The 19,235-nt window shown below is 38.7% G+C and overlaps 3 protein-coding genes and 1 pseudogene across 4 annotated transcripts; all 4 read left to right on the forward strand.

Annotated features, from left to right (window-relative positions):
* The first annotated feature begins 415 nt into the window (after positions 1-415).
* LOC103949869 (trans-Golgi network-localized SYP41-interacting protein 1) lies at positions 416-7,785 on the forward strand. Its single transcript, XM_009360999.3, is given in 9 exon segments — positions 416-847; positions 942-1,148; positions 1,252-3,853; positions 3,856-4,787; positions 5,082-5,943; positions 6,060-6,700; positions 6,928-7,075; positions 7,169-7,250; positions 7,482-7,785. Coding segments are annotated over 9 exon segments (5,742 nt in total). The 5' UTR covers positions 416-682; the 3' UTR covers positions 7,585-7,785.
* Positions 7,786-8,172: 387 nt separating this feature from the next.
* LOC103949867 lies at positions 8,173-11,162 on the forward strand. 2 transcript variants are annotated; one of them, XM_048584987.1, is made up of 9 exons: positions 8,173-8,354; positions 8,455-8,545; positions 8,748-8,794; positions 8,902-9,161; positions 9,666-9,724; positions 10,018-10,142; positions 10,337-10,399; positions 10,492-10,616; positions 10,777-11,162. In XM_048584987.1, the coding sequence occupies exons 2-9, from the start codon at positions 8,494-8,496 to the stop codon at positions 10,916-10,918; spliced, it is 873 nt and encodes a 290-aa protein (XP_048440944.1). In that variant the 5' UTR covers positions 8,173-8,354; positions 8,455-8,493; the 3' UTR covers positions 10,919-11,162. The 2 variants fall into 2 exon arrangements, with proteins under 2 accessions (XP_048440944.1, XP_048440945.1); XM_048584988.1 differs by having other exon boundaries at positions 10,337-10,390.
* Positions 11,163-11,931: 769 nt separating this feature from the next.
* Positions 11,932-12,790, forward strand: LOC125477506 (annotated as a pseudogene).
* Positions 12,791-15,064: 2,274 nt separating this feature from the next.
* On the forward strand, positions 15,065-19,228 carry LOC103949865 (regulator of G-protein signaling 1). The gene is made up of 11 exons (XM_009360994.3): positions 15,065-15,245; positions 15,761-15,881; positions 16,001-16,064; positions 16,170-16,254; positions 16,466-16,539; positions 16,622-16,813; positions 17,470-17,558; positions 17,665-17,903; positions 18,203-18,327; positions 18,472-18,593; positions 18,707-19,228. The coding sequence occupies exons 1-11, from the start codon at positions 15,169-15,171 to the stop codon at positions 18,875-18,877; spliced, it is 1,359 nt and encodes a 452-aa protein (XP_009359269.2). The 5' UTR covers positions 15,065-15,168; the 3' UTR covers positions 18,878-19,228.
* Positions 19,229-19,235: the final 7 nt, after the last annotated feature.

The raw sequence follows: 19,235 nt of genomic DNA on the forward strand, positions 1-19,235 counted from the left end.
ACGTTAGGTTATGATCATGGTAAATTGGTAAAAATGAAATTGACCTTGAAAGCTTAGTAGTAGTTTAGTAATGAATTGAGATCCTCTCCGGATCATTCTATTCCGAACAGTCGGATTCGGAAATCCTAATCGTTCAAAGAAAGAGTAATTCAAGCAATTTAAAGATGAGATGAACTAATAAAATGAACTAATGAGGACCACGAAATTTAAATTGAGCAGTCCAAAATTTTTAATCTTGCGACTTTGGACACAGAGATTCGTATAGATCTCGACTGGTTCAATAGTTTGGTAAAATTTTAGTGTAATTCACCAAACATGTAGTGTAACGGTAGCCATTGACTGTGTTCTAACGGAAAGATCAAAACACAAAATAAAATAAATAAAAAGAAAAAGAAAAATAAAATTGGTGGGAGAAATCAGAGTAGGGGGTAAGGTGGGAAAATTACAGTCAGCTCCGCAGTCTGCAGGATCAGAGAGACACCGCCCACGGTGGTCCTTATTCATCGTGCCAACCTTTTGAACTGTTACCGGATTCCACAGGTCAGATTTCTAGGGTTTTGGTCTCAATCGGTGATAATTTCGGAGCCCTCTGATTGACTTCTAGGGATTACGGGGATTGAATAATCCGGTTCGGTTGGGTTTCGGATCCGGGCCTTGTGGCTGAGGAGGGAGGGATTGGTTTATGCGCGCCATTCCGATGTCTGAGAAACCTGGCTTGAAGCAGGTTCTGGAGGACTCGGCAGCTGAGGCGGAGGGAGATCATGCGATTCGGGGTAGTCCAATTCCGAATGGTTTGGCCAAGGATTCGCATGTGATTCGAGACGACGTCGCCGAGCCGGTGAATCAGGTAAGCGGAGAATTCTGGAATTGCAATTTGCGAAACGGTGCCGTTTCAATTCCATCGGGGTGCATAATAGCTAAGGTATCGGTTTTAATTGCAGGAATTAGGGTCGGGGTCGGCGGCGGCGGACGGAGTCGAAGACGACGATGACAGGGTTCCGGGAGATAAGGGCAAAGTGACGGAGGATTCGGGGAAAGAGGAGTTCGTCGATTGCTCGGAGGATTACGCCATGGATGAGGTGGATCGCCTGCGGCTTTTGCTGGAGACTACTGTTAGCGAGAAGGAAAGTTTAGCGCGCCAATTCGAGGTTGGGATTTGTTTTATTCAATCGAAAAGACTGATGCTTTTCGAGGCATTTTTGTGTTTTTGGTATTGATTGTTGGTTGTTGTTGTTGTTTTTTAAAATGTAGGAAGAAAGAGAGGCTTTTGGCAGAGAAATAGCAAGTCTTCGGTTTCAGCTCAATGCTTTCACTGATCCACAGCCCTCGATTGGCGAAAGCGGTAATTTTGTTAATACCCGATGGAGTGAGTTGATAAATGAATGCTCTGGACTTGTTAAGACGGCGTTGGAAAAACAGGTGCAGACTGAGGCCGCAGTGAGAGAGCTTGAAGGAGTTGTGTTTAAGAAGGATCAAGATATTGAGGAACTCAATGCCAAGGTCAATGAGTTTTCGGTATTGAATGATGTGGTATCAATTTTTTTGAATTCTGCTCAGAGGTCTGTGGAAGTGTCATCTGAGGCTCAGATTGCGAAGGATACACACGTTGAATTTGTGACTAACAGGATGTTGGCTTCCCTTAAGGGTGTTGTTGATCAACAAGAAATGGTGGATGGTTCTATAGGTGGAAAATTAGCACATGTTGAGCAAGGCACTTCGATCTTAATTCAAAAGTTGACAGGGATGCTTTCTGAAATTGAGCAACTTAGACAGTGTTTACCGGAGGCCAGGTCAGATCTTGACTCGCAGGAATTAGGGGGGATCTTCGCTGCTGCCCGTGATGAGTTACTTGAGCAAAAAAGAAAGGAAGCAGAGTTTGTCGAAAGATTGAGCCATCTAGAGGATGAAAATAGGAAATTGATTGAAGAACTTGAAAATCAAAAAGGAATAGTTGAGATGGTAAATGCGGCTCTTGGACAAACAAAAATGGAACTAGAGCAGGAGAAGCATAGGTGCGCTAATACCAGAGAGAAGCTTACTATGGCCGTGACAAAAGGGAAGGCATTGGTACAGCAACGGGACTTATTGAAGCAGTCCATTACTGAAAAAACAAGTCAGCTTGAGAAATGTTTGATTGAATTGCAAGAGAAGTCAAGTGCACTTGAAGCTGCTGAGTTAACCAAGGAGGAATTGATTAGAAGTGAAAATTCGATTGCATCCTTCCAAGAAATAGTATCCCAGAAGAATGCAATCATTGAAGGTTTGGAGGAGGTTATGTCTCAGACCGGTGTACCTGAAGAACTTCAGTCTATGGATATTCTAGAGAGACTTCGGTGGCTTTCGGATGAAAATGATAAACTCAAGGGCATTTCCCTTGAATTCCAAAACCTGAGAGATGCTATGCATGCAATTGATCTACCAGAAGTTATTTCATCTTCTGACTTAGAGTATCAAGTGAATTGGCTTAGGGAATCATTTTCTCAGGCCAAAGAGGAAGTTCTTATGTTGCGCAATGAAATTACTGCAACTAAGGAAGTGGCACGTAAAAATATCGACCACTTAACTGATTCACTTTCAGCTGAGTTGCAGGCAAAGGAATATCTCCAAGCAGAGCTGGACAACCTGACATCTGAATACCAAGAGATTGTCAAGAGAGAGCAACAGGTGTCTTTGGAGAAGGCTGATATGGCCAAAGAGGAAGTACTTATGTTGCGTGATGAAATTACTGCAAATAAAGAAGTGGCGCGTAAAAATATTGAAGACTTAACTGCTGCACTTTCAGCTGAGTTGCAGTCAAAGGAATATCTCCAAGCAGAGCTGGACAACCTGACATCTGAATACCAAGAGATTGTCAAGAAAGAGCAACAGGTGTCTTTGGAGAAGGCTCGTAGGGCCAAAGAGGAAGTACTTGTATTGCGTGATGAAATTAGTGCAACTAAAGAAGTGGCGCGTAAAAATATTGAAGACTTAACTGCTTCACTTTCAGCTGAGTTGCAGTCAAAGGAATATCTCCAAGCAGAGCTGGACAATCTGACATCCGATCACCAAGAGATTGTCAAGAAAGAGCATCAGGTGTCTTCAGAGAAGGCCAATATGGTCAGAATGTTACTTGATGTGTCTGGAGTTGTAGTGGACAATGAAGAGGTCTATGAGCCTTCCTTGGACACTGCGTTGCTCGTTGACAGATGCATTGGGAAGATAAAAGAACAGAGTAGTGCCTCACTTGATTCTCCAAAGGTTGATGCTGAATTGTTTGAAACAATTCAAACCCACCTGTATGTAAGAGATCAGAAATTGATGCTTTGTGAGACTTTACTAGAAGAGGAGACTCTGGTGAGGTCAGAGGTGAATAATCTATCAAATGAGTTGTGGGATGTATCTCAAAAACTTGTAGTTTTGAAAGAGGAAAAGGGGACCCTGCAGAGAGATTTTGAACGATCAGAGGAGAAAAATACTGTGCTAAGGGAGAAGTTATCCATGGCAGTCAAGAAAGGTAAGGGACTGGTTCAAGACAGGGAAAACTTGAAACATCGTTTGGATGAAAAGAAATTGGAAATTGAGAAGTTACAGCTTGAGTTACAGCAGGAACAATTGGCACTTGCTGAATGCAGGGACAAGATAAGTAGTTTATCTGCTGATGTAGATCGCATCCCAAAGTTAGATGCTGATCTAGTTACAATGAAGGAACAACGGGATCAACTCGAACAGTTCTTATTGGAGAGCAATAACATGTTACAGAGAGTAATCGAATCTCTTGATGGCATTGATCTTCCTGTTGATCCAGTTTTTGAAGAGCCTGTGGGGAAGGTGAAGTTCATTTCAGGATACATAAATGAGTGTCAGGATGCGAAGGAAAAGCAGAGCAAGAATTGGGAAAAGTAAAAGAGGATGCCAATGATCTGGCTGGTAAGTTAGCAGAAGCTCACTCAACTATAAAGTCTCTGGAAAATGAGTTGTCAGTTGCAGAGAATGATATCTCTCAACTTGTTGAACAAAAGAGGGAAATGGAAGTGGGTAAGGCCAATGTTGAAAAAGAGTTCGAGAAAGCAATTGAGGAAGCTGAGTCTCAAGCTAGCAAGTACGGTGAGGTTTGTGCATCAAAAAAGTCACTGGAAGAGGCGTTATCACTTGTAGAAAATAATATATCTGTGCTTGTCAGTGAAAAAGAAGGAGCTTTAGCCGGTAGAGCTGCTGCAGAGACAGAGCTAGATAAAGTAAAAGAGGAAGTTGATATTCAGACTGGCAAACTAACAGAGGCCTATAAGACCATAAAGTTACTCGAAGATTCCCTATCACAGGTACAGGACAATGTTTCTTTACTCATTGAACAAAACAATGAAGTTCAAATTGGTAGGACCAATTTAGAGGGTGAGCTAAAGAAACTGCAAGACGAAGCTCGATTCCACGATAACAAGGTAGCAGATGCCCAGGCAACCATAAAATCACTGGAAGATGCATTGCTGAAGGCTGAGAATGATATTTCTGTACTTAAAGGTGAAAAGAAAAATGCTGAAGAAGAAATATTTGCTCTTAATTCCAAGTTAAATACATGCAATGAAGAGTTGTCTGGAACTAATGGCAGCACAGAAAGCAGGTCCATAGAGCAAAGTGGTCACCTACATAATCTTCACCTGTTACTGAAGGATGAAACTCTGTTGTCCACTGTGAAAAGATGTTTCGAGAAGAAATTTAAGGGCCTGAAAGATATGGAACTCATTCTAAAAAATATAAAGGACCGTTGTGTTTCCATGAATTTAGAAGAGCTGCAAAGACACCAAGTGTTGGAGGTATATATGCTTTTCTGTGGAGAAAGTTTTGTTCCTTACGGTTCACTTTATTTTTTCTTTTGTGCATGCCATGCAGATGCTGGTGGACCAGAATCCATTTTGCATTTTGAGCTTTCCTTTTTCTTCTTTTTGTGTTCTCTTTTGTTGTCAATTTCTTACTTCTTCCCGGGAAGAATATGTTTGGCTCTGACAAAACCAAACTCCTTTATAATTAGAATGTCGCTGTGATGTGTTCCCAATGACTCAATATTTTTTATCTTTGTTTTAATGAGCTCCTTTTATTACTTATTCCAGGAAGATTTATATGTGACAAAGTCTTTCTCAGATGGCCTTGACAACATTTACAGTGTTGAAAGGGAGAATGGTGAGGCCAGTGTTTCCGATGCTGATATGTCCTCATATTTGAAGAAGACTGCAGAAGAGTTTCAGTTGCGGGACAATATTCTTGCAGAAAATGTTGAACGCTTCTCTTCTTCTGTAGATGAGTATATTGCAAATCTGTCGAGAAATCTACAGGCAATAAGGGATGAAGTAATCACTATGTCCGAGAACATGGAGTCTGTCAAAGAAAAAGCAACTAATCTGGAAATAAGTAAACAGGAACAGGAGGATACAATAGCCAGTTTAGAAAATGATCTTAACTCTCTACTCTCTTCTTGTACTGATGCTACTGGAGAACTTCAGTTTCAAGTCAAGAACAATTTACTTGAACTGAGCTCTGTTCCTGAGCTTGAAGAATTGAAACAGTATCTGTTCCCAGAAACAGGAGAAATTGGTGGAGAGACCACAGAAACCAATGAGCAAGGTCTATACAGCAGCAAATATGGGAAAACCGCAGAAATGTTGTCCATTTCTATTAGAAAAGTTAAAGCTTTGATTAAACAGTTTGAGAGCACAAGTAAAGTGGCAGCCTCTGCAATTGAAGATTTGCAGAGGAAACTGACAGAAGTGAGGACGACTGTTGAGAAAGCCGTTGAAGAAAGGGATCTTGGACAAAATAGGATTTCCAAGTTGGATGCTGATGTAGAAGCATTACAGAATTCATGCAGTAAGCTGGCACTTAGACTAGAGGATTATCAATCCAAAGAGGATAAGTTTAACGAAAAAGAGGCTGAAGTTTTATCACTGCGCTATGCTTTGTCAATGAAGGAACAAGGTGAATATCTTCTCTTTGCTTTCTTATTCTTTCTGATGTTGCTGAACATATTTACTTTGATGTTGTAATGACTGTAAGTGCTCTAATGACTTACTTATTCATGTTGCTTGTTTCAGAGGCGGAAGACTCACTCCTGTCAGCATCTGAAATCAAAATCCTCTTTGACAAGATCAGCGGGATTGAAATCCCTATGCCAGAGTCACTAGGAGGAGACATGGAGCCCCACATTTCATCTCATGTGAATAAACTATTTTACGTTATTGATAGTATTACTGACCTTCAGCATCAGATAAACTTATTGTCTTATGAAAATGATGAGCTGCAGTCAACTCTTGGGACTAGGAATCTCGAAATTGAACAATTGAAGGAGGAGGTTGAAAGTTATGATGGAGATAGACAAGGTAGACAGAAGATGAAAAATGAACTGTCTCTGCTCATATATAGTTTGGAAAAAATTATAGATATGTCAGGAGGTAATGATTTAGTAGGAGACCAGAAATCTTCTGGTGTGACGGGACTTCTATCAGTATTGGAGAAGCAGGTTAGGGCTTTACAACTGGAATCCGAAAGTTCAAAATCAAAAGCCCAGGAACTTGGTACTAAGTTGGGAGAGAGCCAAAAGATTGTGGAGGAATTATCGACTGTGGTTAATTCACTTCAAGGAAGGGCTACTCAGTCAGAGATTGTCCAGGACAGGAGCATCTTTGAAGCACCTTCGTTGCCTACCAGTTCAGAAATATCTGAAATTGAAGATGGGGTAAATGTTCATTTATATGATTCCATTATAATTCCATTCTCTGCATCGTTACCATTTGACTCCTTTTGAACATGTTGATATATGCTATAAAATTTCCAATTAAGTTAAGGTGTTTTACGGTGCAAAAAATAGTAGGTGTGCCTATTGTTAGTTGCATGCCGAACAATATCAGTTATGGTTTTTTGTACGGAGACCTGTAAGAGTTGAAGTTTAATCAAAATTTTCAGGGATCACATGGAAAGAACGGGATATCTCCTGTCCAATCAGCAGCTCATGTGCGAACTCTGCGAAAGGGTTCAACTGACCATCTGGCAATTGAAATTGGCTCTGAATCTACCCGGTTACTCAACAGTGAAGAAACTGATGAGGACAAAGGTGTGCACTTTATGATTTGTCTATCGTTCCAAACCCTTTTAAGGCGTGGTGAAACTTATTTCCTTCTGTTTTTATTTTCTTGTCCTTTTCCAGGTCATGTATTCAAGTCTCTCAATGCATCTGGTCTCATTCCAAGACAAGGAAAGTTGGTTGCAGATCGAATAGATGGAATTTGGTAAACTCCCGAGATTAACCTTGTTATATAGAGAAGGGGGTTGCGGTGGAAAACATCAAAATCCTTTCTTCCTTTCACCTTGTTTTTCTGAAACCTTATTACACGAAAACCTTAGTAGTTGCCTAACATCTAACACACAGCGTATTTAGCCGTTGTTTTGATCAATGCAGTCTGCCACATTTCCTATGTTTCACCTTGATTCTTATTTGTTTTTCTAATCTATATACGCAGGGTATCTGGCGGGCGGGTTTTGATGAGTCGCCCGAGGGCAAGGCTCGGACTTATCGTCTACTGGCTCTTCTTGCATCTGTGGCTGCTGGGAACCATTTTGTAACCAATCAAGTCTCTGGTTGTCCCTCATTAGGGTGTGCAACCAAATTGTATCATAGACAGACATTTCGTCATTTCCTTTTGCCGTTCATTTCTTTCGCTTTGCATATATGTCCCATCCCCAAACTATAAAATTCGATGCAATCACATTTTTTTAGGTTGCAGAGAATCAAATCGCAGGTGGAAATTTTTCCACATTTTGTTGTTTTGTTTCATCCTAGTAGTTTGGTATACGACACTCGGAATTTCTCATTTGATGCATCGTGTTTCTAAAAATTATTCGTATGATATGACATGAGAATAACTCATGGTACGGATTCACCGTCATGATTACGTTCGGTGTTAATAATACAAACATATAGAAAAAAGGTAACACATATTTTTATATTATCAACATGAGACGTAATGTGATAGCGTATCCGTGCATACAAGTCTTTAGTGATCAAAGATTTATGGTTATTCACCATTCTATTTGGCGTCAAACGATTGAAATTAAAACATCTAAAGCACATCAGCAGATAAATGATGGTACACGAGAACATTTCTGCGAATAACATACAGGATCCATCCCTGGTGTTGTACCGGCTTTCAACATTAGTCAACTTTAGGATATCCCTTGTTTGTTGTCTGTCTTCAAAGATCCACGTGGCAGCAGTTGTGGTGGTCGTTCGTTGTTCGATCTTGGGACTTGAAGCTCCGGTCGCTCCCTTGCTTCTTTAGCTGTAAAGCGCGGGGCTTTTAGCTGCCGTTTTTGCTCCATAATTTTACTCACAGGTTCGTAAAACGCTCGTTAAATCTTCAACTTTCAATTTTTTTTTGCTCAAATGAATAAAATCTAAACCGAAATTTCATTTCCTAAACTGGGTTTTTACAGGAAACCAATTTGGATTGGACTCTGGCCTGCAATTGGCCAATGGGTTCCCTTTCTGTGATCCCATTGAGTTGGGGAAGCTCTATCTTCGTTGGTTAGTCCTTTACACTACTTAAAAGTTATTTCTTTCTTCGGATAAATTTTTATGGTATCGAGAACACAAGTCACGTGGCGTTATAATTTGAGTAGAATTGTATCGCCATGCGGCCGGTACACTGAAAAATTGGCCTTCTGTGTTGGAGTTTATGATTATGCTTCTTGATTTGGTAGTATAAAGTTTGAACCTTTTTGTTCAGGTGGGAAGTTTGACGTGCACAAAGTTTTGCCTCCCAAATTATGTAGTGTGAGAATTTCGTGTATAATTTGTTTTTTGTACAGTATTTGGTGTGTAGAAGTTGGGTTTTGATTTTGTTATAATGTGAATTCAATTGTGTGTTTCTGTTTTGGCAGGGAGTTGCAATTAGCCCGAGAGCTTTTGCAAGTCAGAATTCGGTGAAGAAATCGAGAAGGGACGGGCAGGCACGAAAAAAGGTAGCAGATAAGAGCATTGCTTCCGAAGATGATTGTGTTAAAAATGACGAGAATGTGGAATCTTGTGTTAATTTAGCTGCAGAGGAACCGGTTGCATTCCCTTCCAGAAGTGCTGTGCTTCAGGCTTGCACTGTTACATCCGGGTTGATAGCGGCTTTGGGTATAATTATTCGACAGGTAGGATTTACTTAGTGTGTTCCTGAATCTATGTTCTTCCAAATTTTCGATTCACGCAAATCAACTGTTTTCACTGTCCTATTTTACCTTGTTGAGAACAGGATCGTAGGCCAGTCTATTTTGTAGACCAGGATATACATTTTGGACCTCGTCGAACGTACATGCTGCACTGAAATTTCTTAAACATCATGCTGTGACACAATTGTCCTTGTTTCTGATTATTTTATGTGCTAAAGTTCATATTTTGTCTGAGAAAATCAATATGTTTTCCCATGAACGTCGACTAGTCATGCCATACACATCTTCCATCAGAACCTGAATTATAAATTAAAAGTTGAAACCTTTTCACCGAGGCTCGAGTTTAGTTAATAGTTAAGACATTCTACTCTAGAGTATAATGTTATTTTCAGGTTTTGTAAAAGGAACAGAAAAATATGGTTGGAGTTTTGCTTAACTTGGCAAGTAATCTGCATTTTAAATTTTATATCTTATCTGCAACTTGCAGGCTCTCATGTTGCATCAATTGAAGGATTGCCAGTCTTTGACTGCTCATTGGAAGTACCATGTATGAACATTCACATACTATCTTGATGCAAGAATTCCCCGTGAAAATTTTATTCTTGTTCTCCTTGATTAGAAGCAACAACTGCATCTTTGGCAAGGACAGTCTATAAGCTGTTACTGAAGCAAGATTTGTCTAGTGTGGGTTGTTTCAGTCCCAAGTCTTATACTACAGCACAATACTTTTTATTGCCTTCTTCTGTGTTTTCCTTTATGTTTCGGATTTTAATGTCTTTTTCTGGATTTAGTTGTTTCATTAGTTTCAAGAGCATAACTTGTTTCTCCCATCGGGTGCAGTTGATTTTGAGGTGTGGCATCTTCAGTTGATTTCAGGATTGGTCATTCTGATATCACTTAGCCGATATCTATTATTGAAGACATGGCCGGATTTCGCGGAGTCCAGCGAAGCAGCCAATCAGCAGGTATCTACTTTCTGTTCTAGCTGTATATCTGCAAGGACTCAGAAGAGTTACCACAAAGGATTTGCAGTCAATAATTGTCTCTGTCAATATAATAATTCAGTCCCACATTGCTGCTTGAAAACATCCCTTTTTATTGTTAGTGTCGTCCATAGTTGATTCTGCATCTCTGACACAAATTGTTTCCTGCAATTTAGGTTCTTACATCACTTCAACCTTTCGATTACATAATCGTTGCATTTTTGCCCGGGGTCAGTGAGGTTAGCTAATACTTGTAAACAGATTGTAGTATTGTTCAACTCTTCTCTGCTCAGCTAATTTTGCATTAATTCATCGTGCATCGGATGGGCAGGAACTTCTTTTTCGGGGTGCCTTGCTACCACTTTTTGGATCTAATTGGAGGAGCGCCTTGGTAGTCGCCATCATTTTTGGTGTTCTACACCTGGGCAGTGGCCGAAAGTATTCCTTCGCTGTTTGGTACTTATCCTCTTATCTCTAACACTTCAGAAATGGTTCATTCATGCCATTGCTAGACAGTTTTTCCTTTTTCATTTCATGTCACGTATAATTATTTCGATGAACTCTCATGAAACTGCATTGAAGATTAGTTATGATTTTGCGTTAAAACGTGTTTCAGGGCAACTTTTGTGGGTCTTGTGTATGGTTATGCAACCGTCGTCTCCTCTAGCCTTATCGTGCCAATGGCTTCTCATGCAGTCAACAATTTGGTTGGAGGGATGTTATGGCGTTACCGATCAGATTCATCACGGAAGATATGAGAAGACTGCCACTGTCACCCTTACTAGAAAATGTACATAATTTGTCTTGTAACTTGGGGAGTGTATAGCTAGTGAGGCACTATTACTAAAACGTATTACTTCTGTTTATCTGTGAGGAAGAAAGTTGAAACAAAACTAATGCACGCACGTTTGCATAACCATGCGAATATTGTGCAAGTTTTGATTCACTTTGTCGGTGTTTAGTACCATGTATGTACTCTAGTCAATCCCATTATTTTTAACGTATTTGTGTACTTTTAAAAGAACTTTTGTCATCTTTTTTATGCCATCAAAAAACTTAATGATGTAAAACTAGTAAAACTAAAATTTTCAGGTGAGCAATTAAGATGACACAAAGACATTAATACTCGATCAGTTGTCTCTTCATGATGTTGTATGATTGACACAGAACGCTATGATTGTGGTATATCCATGCCAAGTTCTTCTAACATTGTAGTTAAAACGCTGTTAATCCAAACAAGTTCAAATAAAAACAAACAAAATTAAACATGAATTAACCAACAAAAACCTGTTTAATCTAATTTTTGGCACCGTCGTTGACCAATAAAAACAAGAATCGAAACCGCGAGTAGTGTTGCAAGTTGCAACAGCTTTATTCGAAGTTTGGAAGTGCAGCGGCGGGTACGAGTACGACCCCTTCCCGCAAAAGCTGCCGTGGTTATTCGCGGTTTGCTTAGAAATCATCAAATTAATAGGGACGCCAGCGTTTTGGATAATTAAGCAGAAGAAGCAGCAGCAGCCTTTGACCAAAAACGCGCTTTTTCAAACGGCAAGTTTTGTTCCCGCGTCCGATTTGAGTGGGCGCCTACTCGATCTAGGAATACCGAACCCTTCGACCTTATCCTTTTCTGCCTTTTTACTCTCTAATTTCCCTTTATATATTTTCTCTTAATCCCTTCTTTTAATCAAACAGTAACTCCTAATCTCTCAGATTCTTTGAAGTTTAAACCCTCTCTGTGAATTGATTCCAATCTCCCCAGATTTACCCATCAATGGCATCGGTAAGTTTTTTTTTTTTTTTTCCCTTCATGTCTTGTAAATCTTGTTTTCCTGATCTTAGAGATGTAGGGTTTGCTTTTCTATCATCTGTGCACGAGACGTACGTGTGTTAGGGTTTTTAAAAAATGACAGATTTTGTATCGATAACACGTCAGTGACGATCCATCTTATACAGAAAAATGGACGTTCGAAGTCCAAAAGTCACAGAAAGATCAAATGTGTGATTATTACACAGGAAATTGTTTCCATGAATAACATTGTTTGCTTACTGTATAAATTGTAGTATGAGAAGGGAAGGGCGTCAGTAGGGGAGGGGGACCTCTACCAAAATTTGGGGAGTGGGACGTGAACGATCCGGCATCGGCTGAAGGATTCACAGTCATATTCAACAAGGCCAGAGATGACAGAAAGTCTGGTGGAACTCCATTGATTAATGTTGCAGCAGCACCAGAAAAATATGCTTCCCGTAAAAAAAGTGACAAATATAATAGTCACCCCAAAAAGGTAATAATAATTATTAATATCCATGCCTAATTATTTATCAAATTAAGTCTGTTTATATCTCTAAATTCTGATTAACCTAATTGAATGTATATCACAACTAATTATCTACCTACACTTTGTGGATGCAGAACAAGTGGCTTATTTGCTGCGGTTCTTAGGGTTTCTGCCCATTGACTCATTCGAAAGAATCTTGCACGACAAGAAAACAATATTGTTCTTCTTATTCCTTGATCCTTATTATTAATTTTTTTTTCTTTTCAATTTTGATGTGTTACTCCTTGATTTTTCCGTTTCAAGGGGAGCGATATATTGAGGAACGAATAATGAAATACTATTTAATTTTTTTCATTAGCTGTTTTGTTTTATTTTATTTGCCCAATCTGTTGAATGCTAATGCAACTGGTTGACAAATCTGTAATAGTCACCTCTAGATCACGTTTTCAAGTACTCTTGGCCAAATCATGGAAAAATTCTTTCGTTACGGGATATATTATATCACTCGTGCGATCTTATTTAAAAAAAAAAATAGACTCCAAGTATTTGTGACGGGGGAAAATTTTGAGTCAGATTGCTTTACCAGTTGCATGGTACCACATCATTTAATAGTTCCTTGTAAACTTTCATTAACAAATATATCGATATATTATTGACAATTATTTAAGTAAATGTAGTGATGGAATTAATAAGATGAACAAATGCGATAGTCAATAATGTGTGAATATACTTATTGATATTGAATGATTTGACAAGCCAATTAATCAGATAGTTTCAAATTCTGCCCATAATACACATTGGTGTATGCTCATCACCATTTAGTGTGGTGTATGCTTACCACCTTATTTATTACTGTTAGATGAGTTTGAATTTTGAGATTTATGCATATTTACTACATGAATCTCTCTAACAGTAATAAATAAGGTAATGAATATACATCACACTAAATGGTGATGAGTAAAAATGCTCCAAAAAATTTGTCCAAATGATGCTGCTCTCTAAACCTTGGTACTTACATAAGCTTGGTGTGTTTTCACGATGGATAAAATTTGGATACTCATTAATGAGTACCTTTTGATTTTGCTCAATAATATTTTAACACATATTTTTGTTTAAAAAAATAATGACTGCGTAATTGGGTTTTTTTTTTTTTTTTTTTAACTTTTAAAAACAAAAAACACGCAAACACTTTTTTATTAAAATTCGGATCCTCTTTGTGAGAATTTAGAGAATCTGTAAATTGTGTCCATTCATCATACATCGTGCGGTCATAAGTTTTTTTAAATATTTTTATTTAAAATTAAACACAAACAGTACTTGATAAAAATTGATCGCACAATATATGATGAACGGACATAATTCACGAATTCCTAAGATTTTCATCAAAATGATACGGAGAGGATCTAGGTTTTTATTAGGCACTAAAACATTATCTTTTTTATGAGATGGCTTTTTAACGAGCCACTTGCAATCTTAGGGCCCGTTTGTTTGATCGGATTAAGGGGGACTGGACTAGACTAGACTGTAGTCCCTTGTTTGGTCTGCACCAGGATTAGATTTAATGAGTTTAGGTCGGACTCGCTTGGATTATTCACCTCGCTACAAGTTCTTAACGAGGATCCCCAAAAACTACGGGATTGCTAGTCCCGTCTCCCTTTTCTGCAAGTAGCGTCGCTTAAACTCGCATGAGCAGCATCAGCCCTCCCTTCTCCACTGACCAAACCAGAAATGACTGTCACCGATCTCCGTCGTTCGGTAAACCTAGCGCCCTTTTGGCATCTGGGTCGGTGATTTGGGGTTTTTTGCCATCTGCGTTGACTCGAACGACGACAAAAAGGGGTCTCATGGTGACCCAGATTCTTCCACCAACAACAAGATTGAAAACTTTATCATGAGTGCAGTGACTGTGAGTGATTTTTCTTGACCAAACTATGATTTTCCCAGAAAATACAGGTACCAAATCTGAAGAAAAAAGAAATACAAAGAGAGCGATGGGAGAGCACAGAGGTGAAGCGAGAGAAAAAAAAGAAGAAGGGAGTGAGACACTGCCTATGGGTCTCTCAAAGATGCAAGAACAGACTCACATAGGACATCGTATTACTCCTGCATTTTTTGTTTTTGGAAGAACCAAAACATGCAAGAAAGCAACCCTTGATTTCGATATCTCTCTCTTTCCCTCTTGTGGGTCTCTCAAAGATTATGTCTTTTCTGCAAAACATGACCCTGAAAAAAAGGTGGGGCAAAAATGAAGGTTACAGATATTGGAGAAGGTTGATTCTAGAAAAAAAAAAAAAAAAAAAAGGAAAAAGATAAAGTAATAATAAAATATTAATTAATATATATTAAATTAATATAAAATAATATAATATTGCAATCCTACTTCTTAGTCTGATGCTGCACCAAATGCTTCACTAAATCAGTCCAGCTTAGTCTAGTCTAAGCCAGTCTAGCTTAGTCCCTGAACCTAGTTCAGTCCGAGACAGTCCAGTGCAACAAATGCACCCTTAGAGTCTTCGAATTTGTAACAAATGAAAACAATATTTCCACTGTGGTCCCTACTGGTCCAAACATCACGTGCGAAAGCCAAGCTGCCATTGTCCGATGGCTTGCACTGCACAGAAAAAGGACGCACGTTGAAGCTGATGACTTGGTGGGCGGGGCGTCCTAAAATCTTCTGATTTCGGATCCTAAAAACGTACTGGGTGAACCCGAATACCCCAAATGCAAAGAAAATGGCAAGCTGCGCAGTGGAAGGTGGCTGTGCCTGCGACTACTTAGCCGTCGCCATATCCGCCGTCTGTTTCATTCTGTAAGTTTTTCTGGCTCTAGTGGGTCTCTATCTGATTAAATTCATCACAGTTTAATAGGTTTTGTTGGGTTTTTTCAAATTAGTTTGCTTTGGGGTTTTGGGATTCTGATGCTCTTGCTGATGGGGAAGTTAGATTGGGTGAAATCTTGTAACATATTGCTTGCTGGGTATCTGTTTGATTTAATGTATCAGAGAGAATTTTGAGTTAAAGCAAAAGATTTGAAATTTCCATGTGAAAGGGTGCAATAGGTATCCAAATTTGTAGCCTTTAGCTTTCTATGAGTTAATTAGTTTGGATAGAAGTACTATTTGATGTTCAAAGTTTGATAAGCAAAGTTGTTGACCTCATTGTTCATAGTGAATGAATAGAAAGAAATTATAGAATTTTCAGATTATATATGCTGATTTGTTTGTTCACGTGCTTGGAGTTATTCTGTGATTATTATACTTTTATGCTGAACAAACCTCGCTCATAAAATAACTCGTCTTTTGTATGGTTGGTTTCTTTCTTTCAGGCTTCTTTCACGGGCAATCTTACCCTTTGCCGTTCACAAAATTCCTCTTCCGAAACGCAGTAGCTTTTGGATTCCAGTGATTCAAATTTACGCCAGCTTCAACCTTTTGTTGTCGCTTGTGGTGATTATCGATTTTCTATGTTCAATAATCCATCAATATGGTTCTTAATAACTTCTGTTATAAGTTGTGTTATGGGAATCTTTTGTTACCATTTATAAATAAAGCATGTTTCCCTGCAGATGTCTCTCAATTTTCTGAAATTCGAGAAGACATATTGGTGGCAGTCTTGCTATCTTTGGGCAGGTTGTATACTGATTTTATCATGACTTTGAAGTTAATTTTACAGTTTCTCGTTTGTGAATATCTTTAGTTTTTGTGTACTCTTTTAAGTATCTTTTTTTCTTTCAGTCTGGATTGGAGCTCCTCTTGGCTTTGGTTTACTACTTAGCTGCCGCATATCACAGGCCTTTCAACTGTATTACATTTTTGTAAAGTAAGCATATGTTTTACATACTTAAGAAATCAATGTTGCATTGTAAAGCTCAATAAGCTCAATATTACAATTGGGCTGCAACTTGCCAAGTATTCAATCAGAAAATTAAGCTGCAGGAACCAAAACCAATTAAGAAAGAGATTTAGGTTGCATTTGTATTGGTTTTTATTGATAACCTGTGTGCTACACTTATATGCAATTGAAATTTCAGGAGGTGTCTACCACCAATCAGATCTTATATTTTTCTTCCACTAATTCTCTTGCCATGGATTGCTTGGGCTGCTTGTAAGGCTCTCTGAATTGATTTCTACTTGGGATATCTACTCTGGAGGCCTGTGTCTTACACGGTGTCTTATATGATTTGTAGTGATCCACATCAAAGAGCCTCTAAATCATCGATGCCACATGGGAGCTCAGTGGATCATCCCAGACATGTCCCTCCACGCACTATATGTTGCCATTTTGGTAGGATTCACGGGGGCTATTCGGCATATAGAGTTCAGGTTTGACGAACTTAGAGACCTCTGGCAGGGAATACTTGTCTCAGCCTCTTCTATTGGTACACCATGGTGATCTATTTTTGGTTTGTTCGATGAATATCAAAAATGATACTCCAAATTTTTTCCAATGAAGGGTGTTCATCTTAATCCAATTCAGATTAGATTTCTTTAGTTTGAATGTCAAGTGGTCCCAAATGCAGTCTTGTTGTATAGGCCTTATTGGTATCTCTGTCATAAAGTTTGTGGGGGGTTTTTGACTACATAAAGTTGTATATTCCCGCTCATAACTCATAAGGGAAAACATAGTAGACGCGGATGTACTCATTTGTTGGACCTCACTAATTGTCTGCCTCACATGGCAATTAAACTATACACTTTGACCTGCAATTTGTTTCTCTGATAGGAGTCGAAATAAATGTTTTAGGCATGACATAAAAAATCTCTACTAATGTTTCGTGCTTCCATATTAATCTTGAAAAAGAGGAAGGCACAATAGTCCTAGCATTTTCATTTGTTTCCTTGGCTGCTAAAGAGGCTAGTTTACTTCTGCTCTTAGATATCGTGGAAGAAACTATCATGTTACTGAAAACTGCGTCATTGATTCTTAACTTTCTTGTAAGATGATGAAGGCTGCAATATATCAGTAATATATGGTTAATTGAATCAGTACAACTTGTTTGACCGGCTTTTGACTGGTTCTCCTTATTGCTTCCAGGAGTATGGGTTGTTGCTTACATTTTGAATGAAATTCATGATGATATCTCAGGGCTTCAAGTTGCCTCTAGATTTGTGCTCTTAGTTACGGTATGATTTATCATCTGGTAGTAGTAGTACCTTTTCATGTTATGCACCTGTGTAAAAGTACTTGCGTGTTATGCGTGTGCTAACATTTCTAAGGTATATGTGATAGGCAAGCATTCTTGTGTTAGCTTTATTTTCGATATCAAGTTCACAACCTCTTCTATCACAAATCAGCTTGAGGAAAAGGGAGCCCCTATCATTTGAGACAATGGGTAAGGCTCTGGGCATACCTAACAGTGGAATGCTATTGCCAAGGGAACCAGCACCTGTGGTGGATCCTAATGAACCACTTGATAAACTTCTTATGAACAAAATATTCCGTCAGTCCTTCATGGAATTTGCAAACAGGTATTCCGTTTTTCACTAAGTTACATATTTTAAAATACATTTGCAATAATAATTATTATGCTGAAATATCCTCTTGAGTACAGAACACGACTTTCTCCTGAAGCTAACTGAAAAGAAATAATGAATTGCCCAAAGGCTGAAAGTAATTTTATCCAGCCAAATGGAACCTTCAAAGATTATGCATTTTTCTATCAAAAACTTGCAGTGGTATCTATTTTCTGCACGGACAATTGAGATAAAGAATAAATCATTGATCACGTGGAGTATTTATTTTGTTCTATTGTTCTTCTTAATCACAGTTGTTTGGCAGGGGAGAGTGTCCATTTTTATGAGGAAGTGCATGAACTTGGTAAAATACCAGCGGATGATCCTGTAAGAAGGATTTACATGGCACGGCATATCATTGACAAATACATAATTGCAGGTTTGTGATTTTGTCAGTGAAAGCCAACATTTTTGTTCTGCTACTTAACGATATGATTTACCGTCTTCAACCTAGTCTCACACTAACTAGGAGTTAAGTCTCACAAATATGTGGGGGCATTTTTTTTCCAATTTCACCATACAGGTGCAGCAATGGAGGTGAACATTTCTCACCGAAGCAGACAAGCAATTTTGACTACTTCCAATCTGGCACAACCAAATCTTTTTAATGATGCTTTAAATGAGCTGATACGGCTGATGAAAACGGTAGGATGAATATTTCAGGCTCCAAAAAATTTTCTTCAACTGACTTCTAATTAGTTTAATATTACAGTGGATTGATTTCTAAGCTTTTCTTTCTCTTTTTTAACCCTCTGAAGAACTTGGCAAAAGATTTCTGGTCATCTATATACTCCATGAAGTTCAAGGAAGAAGCCAGTATGAGATCTCATGAGCTGGAACAGATAACAAGTTGGAACCCCTCTCCCACTCCTAGGTTGAGTTCTGTACATGGCGTCGATGATCCATTTCACCAAGAACAAGAATCATGACTTTGGCTGTAACACTCAGCACCAAGGCCTACAATGAGGCCAGGAATCATGGAAAAATATGGTAACTGGAAGCTTGTTAGATCCACAAGGGTATGCTATCGTTGAGTGAAGATTCTGCTTCCGACAACATTATCGCTTGGACGGTATAAACTAACTGAAGATTAAGAAAAGATATGGAAGTTTCATGAAAGTATAGTATATTTTTGTTTGGCGATTACCGGACACATGAAGAAGTGTTTGATTCTAGCTAGTTTATGCAGGCGTAGCGTCACTTGATCTGTACATACCACCTCTTCAGATATGTTATGAGTTACACTACCTTCTAAAAATTGAAAAATGATTCTACAAGTAGATTCCA

Source organism: the organism of the source record quoted next, unplaced genomic scaffold, assembly GCF_019419815.1.
Source record: "Pyrus x bretschneideri cultivar Hongxiangsu unplaced genomic scaffold, Pyrus_bretschneideri_v1 Contig22, whole genome shotgun sequence".
Taxonomy (NCBI): Eukaryota; Viridiplantae; Streptophyta; class Magnoliopsida; order Rosales; family Rosaceae; genus Pyrus; species Pyrus x bretschneideri.